The sequence below is a fragment of the Sturnira hondurensis genome, unplaced genomic scaffold, assembly GCF_014824575.4.
Source record: "Sturnira hondurensis isolate 20B ecotype Veracruz unplaced genomic scaffold, ASM1482457v3 Scaffold0013381, whole genome shotgun sequence".
Classification (NCBI taxonomy): Eukaryota; Metazoa; Chordata; class Mammalia; order Chiroptera; family Phyllostomidae; genus Sturnira; species Sturnira hondurensis.
Window position 1 is genome coordinate 2066875 of NW_028086012.1, and position 18478 is coordinate 2085352.

Sequence of the window (18478 nt, forward strand, 5' to 3'; positions counted from 1 at the left end):
TCTAGGAATAAGCCTAACAAAAATGTGCATAATCTTTACCGGGAAAATCCAACTTTATTTTGAAGGACATTAAAATAAATGCAGGGAGGTTTCGTGTTCACGAATGAACATAAGGCACAAACAGGCAATTCGAAGGAGAGGAAAGTAGAATTGTTGATAAACTTAGGAAAAGATGCTCAACCTCAGTGGTAATCAGGTACATAATTAAAACGAGGTACCATTTCACACCCATGAAATTGGAAATAAATTAAAATGCCAGAAAACANTAGAAAGAAGTTATGTAAAAGGTCCATTATTCCAAAAATACAAAAGAATCAACTGATAAATGATCAGAACCAAGAAGAAAATTCAGCAAAACTGCTGGTGTTTCTAAACTGGGGTGGGGAAGTCTCACTCATAATACAAAAAAAAAAAAAAAAAACCCGGTAAGGTATCTAGGAATAAGCCTAACAAAAATGTGCATAATCTTTACCGGGAAAATCCAACTTTATTTTGGAGGACATTAAAATAAATGCGGGGAGGTTTCGTGTTCACGAATGAACATAAGGCACGAACAGGCAATTCGCAGGAGAGGAAAGTAGAATTGTTGATAAACTTAGGAAAAGATGCTCAACCTCAGTGGTAATCAGGGACATAATTAAAACGAGGTACCATTTCACACCCATGAAATTGGAAATAAATTAAAATGCCAGAAAACACTAAATGTTGGCAAGGGTAGAAAGCAATGAAAACTGCCATACGTTGTTAGCGTGACTAAATTGGCATATTACTCTTCGGAAGGCAATCTGGCAATAACTGACAAAGCGGAAGATGCGCCATCCCCGCAGCCAGCTTCCCTGTGCTGGACGGGCATCCTGGAGAGACTGCAGTGCACGGTGCAGGCAGACCTCTGCACGCTCACCTTGCCTGTCATCATGGGTAAAAAGTTATCCCTTCAGCATAGTTATTCCTAAACCAGCCATCTTGCTGAACTGTCAGATGTAATAATACCTGTATATCAAAACATCAACTTGTATACCTTAATTATATACAATATTTGTTAGTTACACCTCAGGAAGGCTGAAAAATAAAAACATCTGGCAGAGAGAGAAAAAGAAGGCGAGATGGAACAGACATGCACAGATTCTCCCAGGTTTCTCAGGGGACAGCCCCGTCGCCTGCGCTAGATGACGAACTGGATGGTAAAAGCACTTTTCTTATAGAGAAGCAATGTCCTGTCAGGACATGAGTGCATTCCGAGACCCAGTTTCCAATGGCCATCAAGGAGCACACACAGAATTGTGCGGAGAGATAAAGGACAACTTGATTAAATGGAGCCAGACGCTGTGTACATGGGGGGGGGGGGAGGATTTAATGTCGTGTAAGGGTATTGTTTCTCTGGTCAATTCATACATTTAAATGTTAGTCAGAATTACTCAAGTTGTGGTGTTCTTTTCTTTTGTGGGGAGAGTTTTCTTGGTGTTTTTAATTTGAGAAAATTTTTTTCGGAGTGTATCTAGAAGAGCAAATATAGGAGACTATTTGTTTAAGTTAAAAGGAAACAAGTTCCCTGGCTGGTGTAGCACAGTGGATTGAGCACGGGCTTGCGAACCACGCGACCGCGGTTCAATTCCCAGTCGGGGCACATGCCTGGGTTGCAGGCCAGTTCCCGGTTCCCGGCAGGGGACACACGAGAAGCAACCATGCATTGATATTTCTGTCCCTCTCTCCTTCCCTTCCCCTCTAAAGATAAGTAAATTTTAAAAATCTTTAAAAAAAAAAGGAAACAAGTGAGGGACCACTTGCCCTACCAAACGTTTGTATTACAAAGCCGCAGTAATTGAAACAGCATAGGTTGTGCACAGGAATAGACAAACCAATAAATTCAGTAGACGAGAAAGTTGACAAAATCAAGTTTATATAACTGTGTGTGGGGGATGAAATAGTTACAGGCAGCGTTTGATTAAATGGCTGATCAACCAGGGGGAAAAAAAGGTGGAACCTTATGTCACATGCCAAAATAAATGCAGGTGGGTTTAAGGACAAAAGTATTCAAAAAAAACAATGGTTTATTTATGTATTTATTTTTTATTATTGTTCAAGAACAGTTGTCTCCATTTTCACCCCACCACACCCCCCCATCCCACCCTCAAACCTACCCCTTTTGGTTTTGTCTGTGTGTCCTTTTTTATCATGCATTTATTGAGTGCCTCTTGTGTGCCAGGGCACACATTCCAGACAGTGATATGGGAATAATTCTATTGGGGGTTGGGTTAATTTTATGATGGAAATTCCTGCAGCTGTTTAAATGCTGTTGGGAAAAAAATATTTAATGATTTGAAAAATATGTACATTTAAGTGAAAAAGCTGTTACCATATGGCATCTGTGGTTTGATCTTGTATTTATAAAGACAGTCAAGAAATAAATATGCATAAGGAAAGAGATGCGCAGAACAAAGCCTGTAAAGATAGTCACCAAAATGTAACACATGCTGAAAGCTGCTTTTATTTTCTTTGTGCTTTTCTGTCCTTAAGTTTTCTGCAACGAATATTTTATCGTAATGACACTTAGTAAGACCATTTTCGTTCTTGATGAATTAGGATGAATTATGTTTTGACATTAAGGAAAAACCCTATCCCCGTTATGCTTTGATTAACTAACAACAATTTCTTAACACCATCATACATCCAGTGAGGGCTCAAGTTCCCAATTATCTCATAAGTGTCTTAATGTTTCTTAGATTCACAGTTCATTTGAATCAGGATCCAAATAAAGTCCACACATTGGACCAGTTCCCTCCTGTGTCTTTTAATCCATAGGTTTCTGCCTCCATCTCTTCCCCTTCCTTGTAATCGATTTGTCGAGGGGGTAGGGTCCTTTGTCCAGCAGAATGGTTTGCATTCTGGATTGTACTGACCACATTCCCGGAGCATCACTTCACATGTTCCTCCATCCTCCGTATTTCCTATAAGTTAGAAATTGGAATCAGTGACTTGATCTGATTCAGATTTGATGGGGTTTTTTTTCGCTCCAGCAAAGAGGCCCCGTAAGTAGTGGTGTGTCTGCCATCAGGCAGGAAGTGCCTGGTGTCTGGTTGTCACTCCTGTTGTGATGTTAGCAAGAATTGACAACAGATGCCTTGATCAATTAATTCCGATATATGCTTTCCTGGGTAACAATACTTTTTACAGCACTTTGGCTGAACTGGTGCATTCTGTATGTCTGTTAGAATGCTGGAATTCTCTTAGTCTGTTGCTGTTACAAAGCCACGTCACATAGGATCTGGAGACAGACTTGAGTCTCCTGGGGGCCTAAACAAATCTTTGTAACATACAGCACTATTAGCTTGAAGGATAGCTTCTCTTAGAAAGCTCTACTTCATAAAGGGTAGAATGGAAATATTGTTCCAATTTGCTGGCAGCTGGCACCACATCCTGCGCCATGCACAAATAGTCATCTCCCACCCATAGATCCCATCTTTGATATTTACCAAAGCACCAGGAGGTCCTTCACTGAATCACAACTGCTGTTGTTATTTGTACAATTATCTGGAAAGGAGCAGCAACCTCGAAACCTGGGAAGCCAGTTCATTACTCAGATGATTGTTGACTTCGCTGGTGCTCAGAAGTTCAGGGGACAGATGGGAGTCAGGGAAGCCAGCTGCCTGCACGATTCCACCCCAGGCAAGCCCAGCAGGCCCTCGCCGGAGCCCTTATTTTAGGAGAGAAGGGGCAGAGGCTGAACTTGGGGAAGGGAAAGGCACCATGGCACACTGGTCATCTTAACTACATCCTGACAGGGTCTCAGGGGCAATGTCCAGCAAAGCGATCAAAACTGAGGCCACCGCCACAGTGGGAGGACAGTTGTCTCCTCTCCTGAAAGGACAGGATTGAGTGCCTGGTGGTGCAGAGATGTCAAATGCTTTCAGCATGCCTGTCTGCAGAAACAGATGGCTTGGGCAGTCAGCCAGCCCCAACCTGGCCTCCCCAGGCTGCTGAAGAGGGAGTTGGTGCCATATGGGGTTTGGAGGAACAGGAGCAGATCACCACTGGAAAGGTTAGAACAGAAATCAGTGCCTGTGCCTAGAGACTGGATTCACACGGAGATAGGCTGGGCGCAGAACTGGCACCCGGCTGAGTCAGGAGGGGCCCGTGCGCTCAGTTGCTAACTCCACTCAGCCATCTTCCTTGCGTCTGGTGACTCGCTGCCCCTCTAACAGTTGTTGTCGATGCCAGACTCTGGGAATGTGGGCTGTGGGGTGAGAAGCTGTTCTTGGAAATAAGGTCATGCTGATGCTTTTGGGTTGGGGTCTCTCCTGTGTCCAGGTCTATGATGGTACCAACAACTCTGCCCGTTTGCTGGGGGTATTCAGCCGCTCTGAGATGCTGGGGGTGACTCTGAACAGCACATCCAGCAGCCTGTGGCTCGATTTCGTCACTGACGCCGAGAACACCAGCAAGGGCTTTGAGCTGCAGTTTTCCAGTAAGTCGTCCTTGCATCTGTGTGGACAAAAAAGTCAGGCTTTACCTGCTTGGGAGGTTGAACTCAGGGTCATCCTCCATCACCTACAGGTTTGGTTTTCTCTAACTGGCATGTGCTTGGCTGGTTATTTCCTCTTAGTAACACATGCTCACAATTTGGAAAAACTGCCACTTTTTAAACCACAGCTCTGTGGGTTAACTGGTGGATAACTGAGTTGACAGCAGACATTTTAGTCACTAATATTTTAAAAATAATAGCCCTGGCTGGTGTAGCTCAGTGGACTGAGCGCGAGCCTGCGGACCGGAGTATCACAGTTCGATTCTAAGTCAGGGCACATGCCTGGGTTGCAGGCCAGTTCCCAGCAGGGGACGCATGAGAGGCAACCATACATTGATATTTCTCTCCCTCTCTCCTTCCCTTCCCCTCTAAAAATAAATAAATAAATAAAATCTTTAAATGATAATAATAATAATAAACACAGAGATTTAATGAAAGTCACCAAAGAGAGCCTTTGCTACTCATGGTGTTTATAAGATAATACACAACTGTACCCGGATGTAAAAAGATACAAACATTCGTGGATAATTATTTTTGTTTTAACTATTTCCTAAAAAGTTTATTCTTGATTATTTCCCTCTTTTTTTTCATGCTTTTAACTTTTTTCTTTTTTTTTAATTTTATTTATTTATCTTTAGAGGGGAAGGGAAGGAGAGAAGGAGAGAAATATCAATGTATGGTTGCCTCTTATGGGTCCCCTGCAGGGAACCGGCCTGCAACCCAGGCATGTGCCCTGACTGGGAATCGAACCGCGATCGTGTGGTTCGCAGGCCCGTGCTCAATCCACCGAGCTACACCAGCCAGGGCGTAACTTTTTTCTTTACTCCTGGAAATTTGACAATGGAGAGCACCCAGGTTTGTAGGCAGCACCAGAGTACTTGAGGGTCACAGCCCCATTCTTCAGGGTCACCGCCATTTTATTCATTTATGTGAGCTTCTACTTGCCCAGGAGAGACAAAGAAATGTGCTTTTACAGACTATGTTAAAATCCAGTGAGTATCCATCAAATGATGAATGAGTGAAAAAAATGTGGAATATATGGCCACTAAAAAGAATGAGGTACTGACTTATGCCTCCACGTGGGTGAACCTTGAAAACATTAGGCTAAGGAAAAGTAGCCAGTCACAAAAGGCCATGTATTATACGATCCATTCCTATGAACCATCCAGACCAGACAAAGCCACAGACACCGAAAGACGGCTGGGGTTGCCGAGGGCGGAGGGGGCCGAGGGGAGTGCGGACGAGGCTTCTCTCTGAGCTCATGAGCGTGTCCCGACTTTCACTGTCTCTCAAGTGCATGACTCTGTGAACAGACCGAAGACACTCAGCCATGCACTTCAGATGGGCGAATGTTCAGTATGTGAATGATTTCCCAGTGGCTCTATTAGAGAAAACACACCCAGTGAGTCTACTCAGGACCCCTTGCACCCAGAGGGGCCTGGCCTGGGGCAGCAGGTGGGTCCGTGGAACACGATTCAGTAGAGTCCTATTTGAATTCCATCTCTATCATCTGAAACTGCGACTTCGAAACAATTTATTTAACCTTTCTAAGTCAACGTGCTCAGTGGTAAAATGCACATAATTATACTTCCTGTAAGACTCCTGTTCATAACAAACAAGAGAGAACCCGCGAGGCGCCGTATAGCAGCAGCTCTGCAGGGGCCTCCTTCCCCAGCCCTTTCCAGGAGGACATAACGGAGGTGTGACACATGCACTTAAAGTGACTTTTCCACACTACGCCATCCCGTCGGAATATCTCAGTGAGCAAAATGGAAAGAACGGTTCCCACTGGCAAAATGCTGGGGGGTCAAACATAAGACATAGAAAATTCAAATCTCATGTGTGAGAACTATTTAAAGAGCTATCCTGGGAAAAGCAACCAAAATCATTTACGTATAGCGACAGGGGAACGCATGCTCCGGGGCACACGCTCCCCTGGGCACAGCCACGTGGCGGCCCCCGAGCAGTGAGTCTGTCAGAACCCACACACACGTGCTGCGCGGCTTCCTCGAGGAAGTGGGCTTTGGAGGAGTGCATTTCCTGCCACAACAGGGCTCGCTCACCCCCTTTTCTCTCGTCACCAGGCTTTGAACTCATCAGATGTGAGGACCCGGGAACCCCCCAGTTTGGCTACAAGGTCCATGACGGAGGCCACTTTGCAGGGAGCTCTGTGTCCTTCAGCTGCGACCCTGGATACAGCCTGCGGGGCAGCGAGGAGCTGCTGTGTCTGAGCGGAGAGCGCAGGACCTGGGACCGGCCTCTCCCCGCTTGTGTCGGTAGGAGGCCTCCTGCTTGCCGTTGTCACACGTGTAGCAAGGGGGACCAGAGCCCAGTACGCCCTCAGAATTGTAGTACTGGTGTCAGAGGAGAGGTAGGAGAGCCAATTGGAAAGGAAGAGGTGGAGCTTTCGCACAGGCCCCAGGGGCTCCTGCAACGCCCAGGCTCAGATGAGTCTCCAGCCCACGCTGGGCCTCAGTCTCTCTGTGGGCAACATGGTGCTCAGGCTTCCTTTTCCGGGGAATGTTGAAAGAAAAGGGAAAGACCATGGACTGTCATCCACCTCACCCTGAAAAAAGACTAGAACGAGCTAGCATCTTCGGAAGCCTGTGGTGCCCCCAGAGTGTCAGCAGAGGCTCCCTGGAAGCTTTGTCCATGTGCCCCAGGGTGAGAGAAGTCCGATCCAAGGCGGAAGTGTGAAATGGGCGAAGTGTGCCATTCTGTCTGTCTGGCTTTTCACCGTCCCCACCCAGCTCCCTGCGTGCATTACCCGCCTGCCCCCAGCATCCCACACATGGCCGTGCCTGGCTTCCCCGCCCCAAACACCAGGCCTGCCTCTCTCTCCGTCCCTGTCCCCACATCCCACAGCCTCAGGGTGTCTTGTAGCACTGAGTGATCGTAGAAGAACAAAGCAGCCACTGGGAAAACGCGTAAGTGCCCACCAGGTGCTACGTGACAGTATTGGTGCTGGTGTGTGTTTGGGTGTGAGCAGAGGCAGAGAAATACAAAAAAGAAAAGAAAAAAGCATTTTCCCTGCCCTTGGAGATCCCGTACCCTAGGAAGGAGAACAGACTTATAAACAGATCATTAATAATGCAAGATAAGCACTGAAATAAGAGTTACGTGCCAAGTGTCGGAGGATATCAGAGAGTTCGGTGTAGGAGGTGGTGTTTCAATGGAGACTTTGAAAGATGGGTAAGAATTCATCACCAGGAGGAGCAGGGTGGGGAGGTGGCCGTTCAAGGACTGAAAGGGTGAGCCAGCAAGGCGGGAAGTGTTAGCGGCCAACGTTCTTTCCCCCGAGACAGCTGTGTTTTCACAGGGTCTCCGGCACTGTCAGCAGTGTCTGCAGGCGAGGATTTAAGTCTGGTAGGCCGGGGTAGTGGCCTCTGAGTAGCCTCTAGAGTCTTCCTCTGTCTTTGTGATTGAGGTTGACTCCGTCTGCACTCACGCCCCATCCCTTTCTTCCTGCGTCCCTGTTTTTATTTCCTTCTTCCGCACCTGTGCGGGGCCCTAGGAAGACAGAGATGAGCAGGTCCCAGGCCAGTGAGGGAGACACACGCGTAAACAGACACAAGTACCATGCCACCGGCAAGCCAGGCAAGCCAGGCAAGCCAGGCAAGCCAGGCAAGCGAAATGATCAGCAGAGAGGTTGATTCCCATTGTAAGACAATAATTTTCTCTGCAGAAAGGGTTTGAATACCTCTGCAGTAAAGGTTTGAATACCTCTGCAGTAAGGTATTTTGAATATCAACTTTGCCAGTTGGACTGAACTTCGAGGACCCACTGAAGCAGTGTTAGGAAGAATATTTATGCTTTGGAACTCAGAGGCCTTCCCCACTGAGACTCCCGCCGGCCCCACTAGGGAGAGAGAGGTTGTGTACCTGAGATTATGTGTGTGTATTTTTTACATATGTCATGTTGCCATAGGCTTTATCACGGCCTGCCAGAAATGACTGGCGTCACTTACAGCATCCAGACGGTTTCCTCATTGATGAAATGAGGACCGGATGCCGCAGTCCAGACCTCTAGGGTGGGAAGAAGGGGGAGGACCAGCAAGAGTAGTCTCACGGTCTTGTCGGTGAAGCTGCCGCAGGCTGGCCATATGACCCCTGCTGCCCACCCACCCGTCCTCAGACAAAGTGGCCCCTGAGGAGAGCAGCTGTGTCTTTGGGAAGTGTTCCTGGGGCTGCCCCTCCAAACTCTCACTTTCTGGGAAGCAGAGGGGCTTCTCCATCTGGACCCAGAAACAAACTCCAGCCAAGGACATGGGTAATGTCTTGCTGCCTTTCTAACTGCCTCCTCTATTTGGGGGAGCAGCTGGGCTTCCCCTCCACTACTTATGGTCCATCCTTTCTCCCCCACCCTGCTTCCTGCTACGGGCCCATTCAATACTGCATCTTTCAGTTGCGTTGGTACCTCCCATCCCAACAGCACCACAGGGGGAAACTCAAAACGAATCTTGAGCAGAAAATCGGGTCTGATGAGCAGCTGCACTGGCAGAGAGCCCCTTCCCCTGCCCTGGCTGAGTGGTCCCAGGTCGAGCCAGGATGCCCTAGAGATGCTTAATGGGTCCTTTATAGCAACAGGTGAATTGGTGACTTTGTGGCTTTGATCCCATTCTCTCCTGTTTCTTCCAGAATCTTGTTCATCGATCGTCCCCCTTCCTAAAAAGCTTTGCAGTAAACCTCCTCCTCTTCGTGGTCATGCTCCCTTGTCCAGATTGTTGTAATAATTTGCCCGGGAAGCAATATGCTCTTTTCATTCATTGCACCATCCACCTGTCTATTCATTTGCTAAATATTTATTAAAACACCTATCACATGCCAAGCACTCTACTCTACTAGGCACTTGTGCAAATATGAGTCGGACGAGGTTTCTGCTACCACGGAGCTTGTAGACTTGGGAAGGAGACAGACATGGTGAGAGCATGTCGCTCACGCTCTGATGACACCCGTTCATGCACCATGTGCATGCACCACATTTGTTTATCCGTGGACTTAATGGACATGTGGGTTGTTTCCACTGATTGGTTATTATGAATAATGCAGCTGTGACCATTTGTGTGCAAGTTTTTGTGTGAATGAATGTGTTCCTTTCCCTTGGGTGTGTACCTAAGAGCCCCATGGCTGTGGTCACCTGGTAACCATGTTTAACATTTTGAAGAACGGTGAAACTGTTTTCCAAAGCGGCTGCCCCATTTTATATTCTTACCAGCAGCGTATGAGGGTTCCAGTTTCTCCTCACCCTCACCCACACCTGTTAATGTTGGTCTTTTCTATTGTAGCCGTCTCTGTACCTGTGCAGGGGTACCTCACTGTGATTTTAATTTGCCTTTCCCTCGTGACTGCTGACGACAAACACCTCCCCACGTGCTTGTTGGCAGAAATGTCTTTTCAGATCCAGGCTCGTTTCTAAATCGGGCTTTTCATCTTTTCATTGTTGAGGTGTAGGAGTTCTTTGTAGATCTGGAACGCACCTGGGGCATTCCCTATGTTGTGCTCAGTCCCCTGCAGTGCATGAGAGGGACGCAGGGACACAGACGAGAGGAAGCGCCCAGTTGTTGCCGGCACACAGGCCACCCCGTGAAGCTCACACTTTTGGGATTTCTTTCAGCCGAGTGTGGAGGGACAATCAAAGGAGAGGCGTCTGGGCAGGTGCTGTCCCCTGGGTATCCAGCTCCCTACGAGCACAACCTCAACTGCATCTGGACCATCGAGGCTGACGATGGCTGCACCATCGGGTAAGTGTCTGGCCAGCACAGCCACCTGTTGTCAGTTGTTCAGGGCACACCCAGCTGGGAGCTGGTCCTGCCCACCCCAGCTGGAGGTCCTGGTCATCCACAGTGGTGGCTAGGACCCCAGGCTTGGGCGGGGCCCAGGGGGACCTGGAAAGGCCTGTCTCTGCAGAGTAGCTGAGGGCATAGGCTTGTCGCCTCACGAGCCCCAGTTTGAATCCCAGCCCGGCCGTGTACTGGTTGTAGGACCTCGTGTAAGGCCTTTAGCGTCTGAGTCTCTCGGTCTCCTTCTGCATTGCGGGTTACAATACCAGCTTCTCAGGATAAAGCCCTGAAATGAGACATGGTGTGCGCTGTGCTCTGCATAGTGCTTGGACCATGGTAAATATTTAATAAGGGTTCTGTGGCTGTTTCTCTGAGAGGAACGGGGTCAGCTGATAGCTCTGGGAGCCCAGACCGCTTCCCTTTCTCAGTCCAAGTTTCTGCATCTGTAAAATGAGGACAGAAATTCTGATGGTTTAGGGCTGTAGGGAGACTAATCACAGACGTCCAGCAGTGTCTGGCGCTCGTACGCACCCACTCAGAATATGCCTCTCTTTCCATCTACGCTCCCGAGTAACAGGAAGCACTTCTGCAGTTCCCAGGAGTCCGAGAAGGAGCGTCACCTTTAGCAAGCACAGGGACCGGCACATATGTTGTTTTATTGGCTCTTCACAGTGGCCCTATTGCTACGAATAGTGAGCCCTAATAGCAGAGAGACCCTATTTATCAGTAGTAATAAATAATGGAGTCCCCCCTTATCTGAGGTTTCCCCTTCCACAGTTTCAGACGCCCATGGTCAACTGCAGTACAAAAATAGTAAACGGAAACTTCCAGCAATAAACAATGAGTTTTAAATTGTGCGCCATCCAGAGTAGCTGATGAGCTCACACGCCATCCAGCTATCTCCCACTCGGGATGCGACTCCTTCCTTTGTCCAGCATATCCACGCTGCATCTGCCACCTACCGTTCGTCACTTGGTGGCGGCCTCAGTTATGGGACCGTCACAGCATCACAGGGCTTGTGTCCCCATCACCCTTATGTTGCTCATGGCCCCAAAGTGCACGAGGAGTCATACAAGCAGTTTGCATGTGCCAAAGGGAACTCCCGGGGTTCTCAACAAAAGGCGAACATTCCCAACGTAAGAAGGAAAGAAAAAAATCGCATGCTTAGGTTGCTGAGATTTACAGTCACACGAATCTCCTATCTGTGAAATTGTAAAGAAGGAGACAGACATCCATGCCAGTTTTGGTGCTGTGCTCAGACCACACATGGTACAGCCTCGGCGCATCGAGGAACTTAGTGCAGATGGAAAGGGCATCACAGCTGTGCCTGGAAGACACGACAGCGTCGTGGCTGGGCGGTCCTCCTCCTGCCACAGCGGGTCAGCAGCAGCCTAGCACTCTGTCCCAGTGCCTGCGTCACCCGCCCACCTCACTGCCCCTCCTCACGTCCGCATCGTGTCATCTCACATCATCACAGGGAGAAGGAGGGTGCGTACCGTACAATAAGATATTTTGAAACAGAGAGAGACCACATTCGCATAATGTTTAGTCTCGGCATATTGTTGTAATTGTTCTATTTTATTATTGTGGTTAATCTTTTGCTGTGCCTAATTTATAAATTAAGCTTTATCATAGGTAGGTATGTGCATATACATGTGCGCTGTGGTGCCAGGTTTGGACCCATCGGGTTGGCCTCGTGGAGGAGAATGGGCCCACCTGGTCTGGGAGCCCCGTGAGGAAACTGCCTCCAGGGCGTGGTTGGCGGTGGCAGTGTGGGTGGACAAGGAGGGACAGATTCGGGAGACATTTAACTGCCCCACCAGCCGGTCTCCCTGTCCTCAGTGATCGAGATCGTTTCTCCTGTTTCCCCACCTTTCGCTGTGTGACACACGACGTGTAAAATATGTGGACAAGTGAAAAGAACCACACACCAAGACCCTGCATGCCGACCACACTGACTCTTCTGTGGTGGGCATTTCCCCATATTTGCTTCCTCTCTTTCCCTTTTCTGTTCATCCCTTTTCTCCCCTGAATCACTCAAAAGGACATTGTGGCATTGTGACACTTCACCCCTAAGTACTTGGCGTGCATCTTCAAAAGACAAGACTGCGCTCCTCCGAGATACAGCGGGATTAGCAGGCCCAAGACAGGCCAGCCGCTTCCTGTCATTAAGGTTCAGGACAAGGGTTGGAGGGGAGCAGAGCGGATCGGAGCAGCTGACAGGGCCAGCACAGGAAATGGGACGGGCTTTCTGGGCAGGACCAAGACCATTATCACTTACCAGAACAGCGGGCTTGTGGGGTGGGCTGCTGGGGACCAGAGGATCCCTTCCTAGCTGTCAGGAAGAGAGAATCCGGGCACAGACAGGAAACACCCTCCCCTGGGGGCCGCAGCGGGGGCTCTAAAGTCATGGGGTGTGCTGAGTGTGTGTGTGAGGACCCCAAGATGGGGATAGTGGGGAGAAGGCGAAGACAATTCAGTCCTCCACCTGGAACCCTCTTGAAGCCAGTGCCAAGGCAGCAGAGGGCTTCCCAGCTGTACTGAGCGCCGCCCAAGGTGGAGACAGCAGCAGGTCGCTGCTCCCTTCCTCATTCCATGGCCCCACCCAGCTCGCCGACCGGTACATGCAGCATCCTAGACAGACTCTTCTGCACTCAGGGTGCTCCCTCCGCCGCTCCCCCTCCTCCCGCCCTCTCCTTCCCCCCTCCACTCTCCCGCCTTCTCTCCTCCTCTCTCCCCCCATCCGTCCCCTTCCCACCTCCTCTCTCTCTCCCTCACTTGAATAACCAGCAGCAAACTGTTAAGGGGATTCATAATTAGACTCAATTAAGGCAAACACAAAAAGCCCCTTTTGTGTTTGAGTCCTTCTTCAGAGTCAGGTTTAGTTATTATTTTTAAATGCGAATATCCTTATCGATTTTTATAGAAAAATCGATTCTTTTTAAAAATTCAAAATGCAAACAAGAAAGCAAGTTTTAAAAAAATAGGTATCAAAAGGGCCCATAATCTTACTCTGTTCTCCACGCACCATCGATATTCATTCTACTGTGTATGCCAATATTCCACGAAGCAAATGCGAGACACGTGGTTTCCAAAACAAGAGCATCCGCATGCGTGGCTAACTGACTCGCCTTTTGTGTCGCTATGGAATCATGCGTTAGCCTCTTATCATGTCGATGTGTATAGATCTGCCTCTTCCTGCCTGGTGGCTACAGGGAATTCTAGTGTGGGCACAACCGTAATTTATTTAACTACTCCCCTGGTGACAAAGCGAGTATTTTCAGGCTTTTTGCTCCAGTAAACATCCTTATGCATGAGTCTTCGAACAGCCATCCAATTATTTTCTTAGGATATTTTGTTAGAAGACACATACAAGGTACGTGACATCAGATTTCCCTCTAGAGAATGAAACAATTGACACACACCCCCCCCAAAAGCCTGCTTCCCCACGCAGCATCTGTAACGTAGCCAGTCCTGCCAAACTCACCCGTTTGATGGACAAAATGATACTAAGTTGTCTTTGGTGCTTCCGGTTCTTTGTACATTTTCCTGTAGGGAGTTTGTTCTTTCGTGTTGGAGGTTCCACTGGGTTCATTTCTAAATAGTCTCTCATTTCAGTTTAGATTTCTTTTTAACCTGAGGACTTCATGGATTTCTTAAAAGTTATTACACAGTTATACATTTTCTATGATCTTTTTATTATTTTTATTTTCAGTGCATTGTGCCCTTTTGACTTCTAGAATTTTTGTCTTGTTTATGTTTTATGAGTGTCTGGAGAAAGTGAAGAGAATACAGGCTTTTACATAGTTCTTTTACGTCAGATGCATTATGCTTTCTTCCACACAGACATAGTGTGCTTTTTTTTATTGTTTTCCTTTATTTTCAGCTCTTCCTGTTGTTAGCTGACTTGATTTAATTGGCTTCATTTTTCTTCTAGTGATTTACAAGTTCTGTATCCTATTTTTATTCTGCCAGTGATCTTGTGTTTTCCTTACGTCCATTTTCAACAGTATTTACCCTGTGTTTCTCCCTCTTTATTTTGGAAGTCCTGTTTTTGTTTCTCTTTCAAGGAAACTAACTGCCTTGTGTGTGCATGTGTGCTTTTGACATCGGACTTTGGCTTTTCTCCGTTCAGGAGAATCTTATCCCTTCCTGGGAACACTGGTTATGTTCTGCTCGACAACGCCCCCTGCTTCTCCCTGCACTAACTGCACTTCAGGTTGGACAATTGGGTCAGACTATTCATCGGGATTCCTTTGGAAGGCTAATTTTCTTGGCATCCCAGGAGTTTTGTCATTCATTCAGTACTATTTGTATCTGACACCTGGGCTCTGGCCCCAGCCCGCCTCCCCTAGCTCCATAGCTTGGGAAGCCCCTCGAGCCTGCACTCTGCATGTTAGTTCTCACATCTGCAAAATGGTGACTTCACATCGCACCTACCACCTCCATTCGCTTGGAGGGTTCAGGGAGTTAACGTATCTTAGAACAGCACCTGGCATGTAATCCCACGTGATGAGAGTATGCGCCAGCAGCCAGACAGGTGGTTGTGGAGACATCCCCTGAGGACAGCAGGTGTGGTTTGCCACTTAGCCACGGGTGGTGGGTACCAGGCCTTTGGTGGGAGCAGGTGTCAGGCATTCTTCCCCGTGGTGTGCTGGGTGGGAAGAGATATGAGACAGCCCACGGGCCAGTCCCCGAGACTGTTCCCAGGGGCACAGACAAGAGAAAGCCTGTGGGTGCCTCCCTCCCTTCTGACCCAGCCCCGACCAAGTGCTGGAGGTGACCAGAGGGATCTGTGGCCAAGCTCAGCCCAGCAGTCTGGGCAAGGACAACCCCCTTCCAGGAGCAGTACCCTGGGGGATAGTGGGTGGCTGCCGGGATCAGTGGTCAGGCTGACCCCGGGGTGGGCTTCCAGCAGGAATGTAGCCCCTTCCTGGGTGTGCATGACCAGAACGGGCTGGCAGTCAGACCCTGCCCTTGAACACAGGGCGCGTCTGCGGCGTTTGGTCTCTGACTGCCAAGAGTGGGATGGGCCGGCAGCTAATAACAGGAGGGCAGACCAGCAGGCTACACCTTCCACATCACTCTTTCGTGTGTTGTCGGCACCTAGAACATGGAAGTTTCATCGCACATGAGTGGGACCTCTTCAATGCCCAGTGCCCGGCCGGAGTTTCCTTTTTTATAATCAGTGGACCAGCTCAGATGAACATTGAAGAAGAGAGGGAAACAAAGCCTTCTACTCATGGTCCTGCCATCGCCCTAACATTGGTCAGATACCTACGGTGCACTAGGTTCCAGATCAGTTACTATTGTCCCCATATCATAAATGAGCTCACTGAGGCCCATAAAGGATGACTGTCACCCAGTTACCCAGTGATTTTACTCCCGGTCCATCTGGCTCGTCTTCTCCCTCCCTGGGCTGCCATTCTGAGCCTGGTTATTACCACTTAACAAACCATGAGCACCTCAGACACCCACTCTGTGTCCCACTGTGTACCGTGCAGTGGAGACACGCAGGTCAGCCCAAGGCCAGTCCTTGTCTCCCGGGGGCTCCCCTGGTAGGGGGAAGTAGTTACCCAGGTACTCCAAGACAAGGTTGATGCTGTAAGCAAGTGCAAGTCAAGGTCAGTAACCGAAGAGAGAGAGAGAAGTTCTGCCTAGAGGTGCAGAGGCGACCATTCAGGCAGAGGAGAGCGAAGGCATGAACCCAGGGGAAAGATAGGGTGTGTCCATGAGCCAGTCCCACGTGATGTGGGGGAGGGGGGAGGATGAGGCTTCTCGGGTGGAAAGGGGTCTCCGAATGGATTTCTCACTATAAGGAGGAGCCATTGGAGTATTTAGAGGACAGTAATGACGTTCGGTTCAATTAAAAATCCTGGAGCGTATAGATACGAAGAAGAAACCATCTTTTCCCTTGAAGACCTCAGTCGTACAGACAGACGTGTTCTGAGTTAAGAATGGTTGTAACTGTTTGAGGGGCCCTGGTTACATTCGGAAGAACAGAGTTTTGTGTCCTGAACACAGGTTTTGTTGGGGTGGAAAGCTCTGCGTGTCTGCCTACCTGGGGAGAAGGGAGGAAGGGCGGCCGGAGGGTCCTGTGCAGGTGTGCCTCCGCTGCCGAGGTCCGAGGCCCACGGAGGCTGGAGAACTTACTGTTCCTGGAAGCTCTGGCTTCTGCTCCTGACGCCCGTGTGATCATAAAGCTCCTATTTAGCTAATAGTCCTAGTTTGTTGATTTTTAATCACAGGGATTAATGCCGGGAGCAACCTGGAAGCTCCATCTTTGGCTGTTGGTCACACAGCAGTAGGATTACCGGGCAGGCGGGGCACAGTTTTGATTAACCAGAACCCCTGCCCAGTGGAGCTCGTCTTCCTGGGCGGACGCTGGACTAGACACGACATCTGGCTGTGCCTGAAGCCCAGATCCCCCCGCTGCAGCTTCCTGCCAGTCACCAGGCAGCCGTCCCCCACGGCGATCAGCGCCGCTCCCCTCGAACCCGCCAGCGGGCGGCTGGCCCAGAGGTGGCAGAAGGCACCAGAAGTGAAGCTTCTGCTCACAGCTCTTGCCAGGAATCATGGCTGCGGGGGTAGCAGCTTCCCAAAGGTTTCTTTCTGAGCAGTGACAGGAAGCTAAGCCTTCAACAGAGAAGGCCCGTGTACTGGCACCATGAGAGGTGACCTCCTGAAGGAACCGAACAGATGAGCACGTGCACCGTGGGGGGTTCCTTTGTCAGATTTCAGGTTTCAGCGAAGCCGGGAACAGTCCGAAAGAGCTCCAAAGGTTTTTGAAGGAGAGGATGTGGAGAACCTGGTAGGTGTAAATGCAGCTTTCAGAGCGGTGGTGCTGTCTGGCAACTTCGTTTTTCACAGGTGGCCTCTAGAAAGAGAATCACAAACTGCTTCAAATTACCGCAGAATAAGAATTCAGCCGAGCTACGCTGGATGGCGGCACCAGCCACACGTCAGCTCTGCCGCCATTTTACAATCCCACAGGTGAATTCTGACACCTCTTAGGGGGGAATAAACAGCTCACCCAAAGAAACACAGAATGTTGGTTGGCCACCCTGGGCTAGTATGGATCTCCCTCCCTTTCAAAAGGTAAGTAAACAAATAAGCAAAATATAAAATAAGATGTGGTGGCACTTAAAACATACCCTTCTCAAAAAAGAGAGCCATTTCTCTAAAGAAATAGGAACATTTTTCTGAAAAGATTTCATAGTAGTAGACAGAAGAACATTTAAATGAGTATTATAGGTAATAATCTCATTTAGAGATAAGCAATCGGGATGATAAGTAGCAGAAGATGGATGATGAAAGGGGCAGAGGGAGCTCCTGAGATGGAAAGACAGGGATGGACACCGGTGCCAGATGTGAAGAAGTTCGATAGGCAGTAACAGTTCAACTCCACAGTAGCAGCACTTGCCTTGTAAGAAATATAAGCTTTGAAGTAGAAAACACGCTGGAGAATCTTTCTGAGACTGCAGGGGGAAAATTATGAAGCTGTGGAAAAAATGAAAGAAAAGTTGCCAACTGTGGAAGACGGAGTACCAGTCCAGGCAGATCAATGAAGGGGAACAATGAGCAAATGGAGCAGAAGGTATAATATAATACAGAGTGTCAGCCCCCTCTCCTGAGAAGAGGGGGTACGGTGCGGAAGGATGGAGGGAACAGTGCCCAGACTCCCTTGGTGAATTGAAAGGAGTCCCTGAGTTCCAGGCAAGATGATTTAGACTCAATGTAATGAAAAACAAAACTGTCCCAAGGATAATTTTTAAAAATCCCTAAAAGCATTTGGCAAAATGTACTCATACAGGTAAACACACAATTAGCCCTTATCAAACAAAATAGTCATTTATGAAAAACAGGAAGCACAACTAATCCAACTCTCCTGAAATTTCTACGTGATATCCAAAGCCAAAGCCAGCAGTGTGATGAGACTCAACCATCGTTGACTCAGCCAGGATACAACATGCACAAAAGCCACAGAAAATGGCCTCACATGCCCCTTGAACTTGCAAAGACCTTGCAGTAGGCCCAGTGAGATAGCAGGTCCCAATGCCTAGAACTCATAAATGTTACTTTATAACATTTATAAAAGGGTCTTTGCAAGTGTGATGAAGGATTTTGCTAGATCGTTTGGGTGGGCCCTAAATGCAGTCACACCTGTCCTTACAAGAGGG

General features: G+C 48.5%; 1 protein-coding gene across 1 annotated transcript in view; it reads left to right on the forward strand.

Moving 5' to 3' along the window:
- The window catches only part of CSMD2 (CUB and Sushi multiple domains 2), a 268001-nt gene that overhangs the window by 106497 nt on the left and 143026 nt on the right, over positions 1 to 18478 (forward strand). Inside the window, exons 16-18 of the mRNA XM_037061417.1 lie at positions 4306 to 4462; positions 6604 to 6795; positions 10133 to 10259. Coding sequence (XP_036917312.1) covers positions 4306 to 4462; positions 6604 to 6795; positions 10133 to 10259 — 476 coding nt within the window. The remainder of the gene's footprint in view (positions 1 to 4305; positions 4463 to 6603; positions 6796 to 10132; positions 10260 to 18478) is intronic.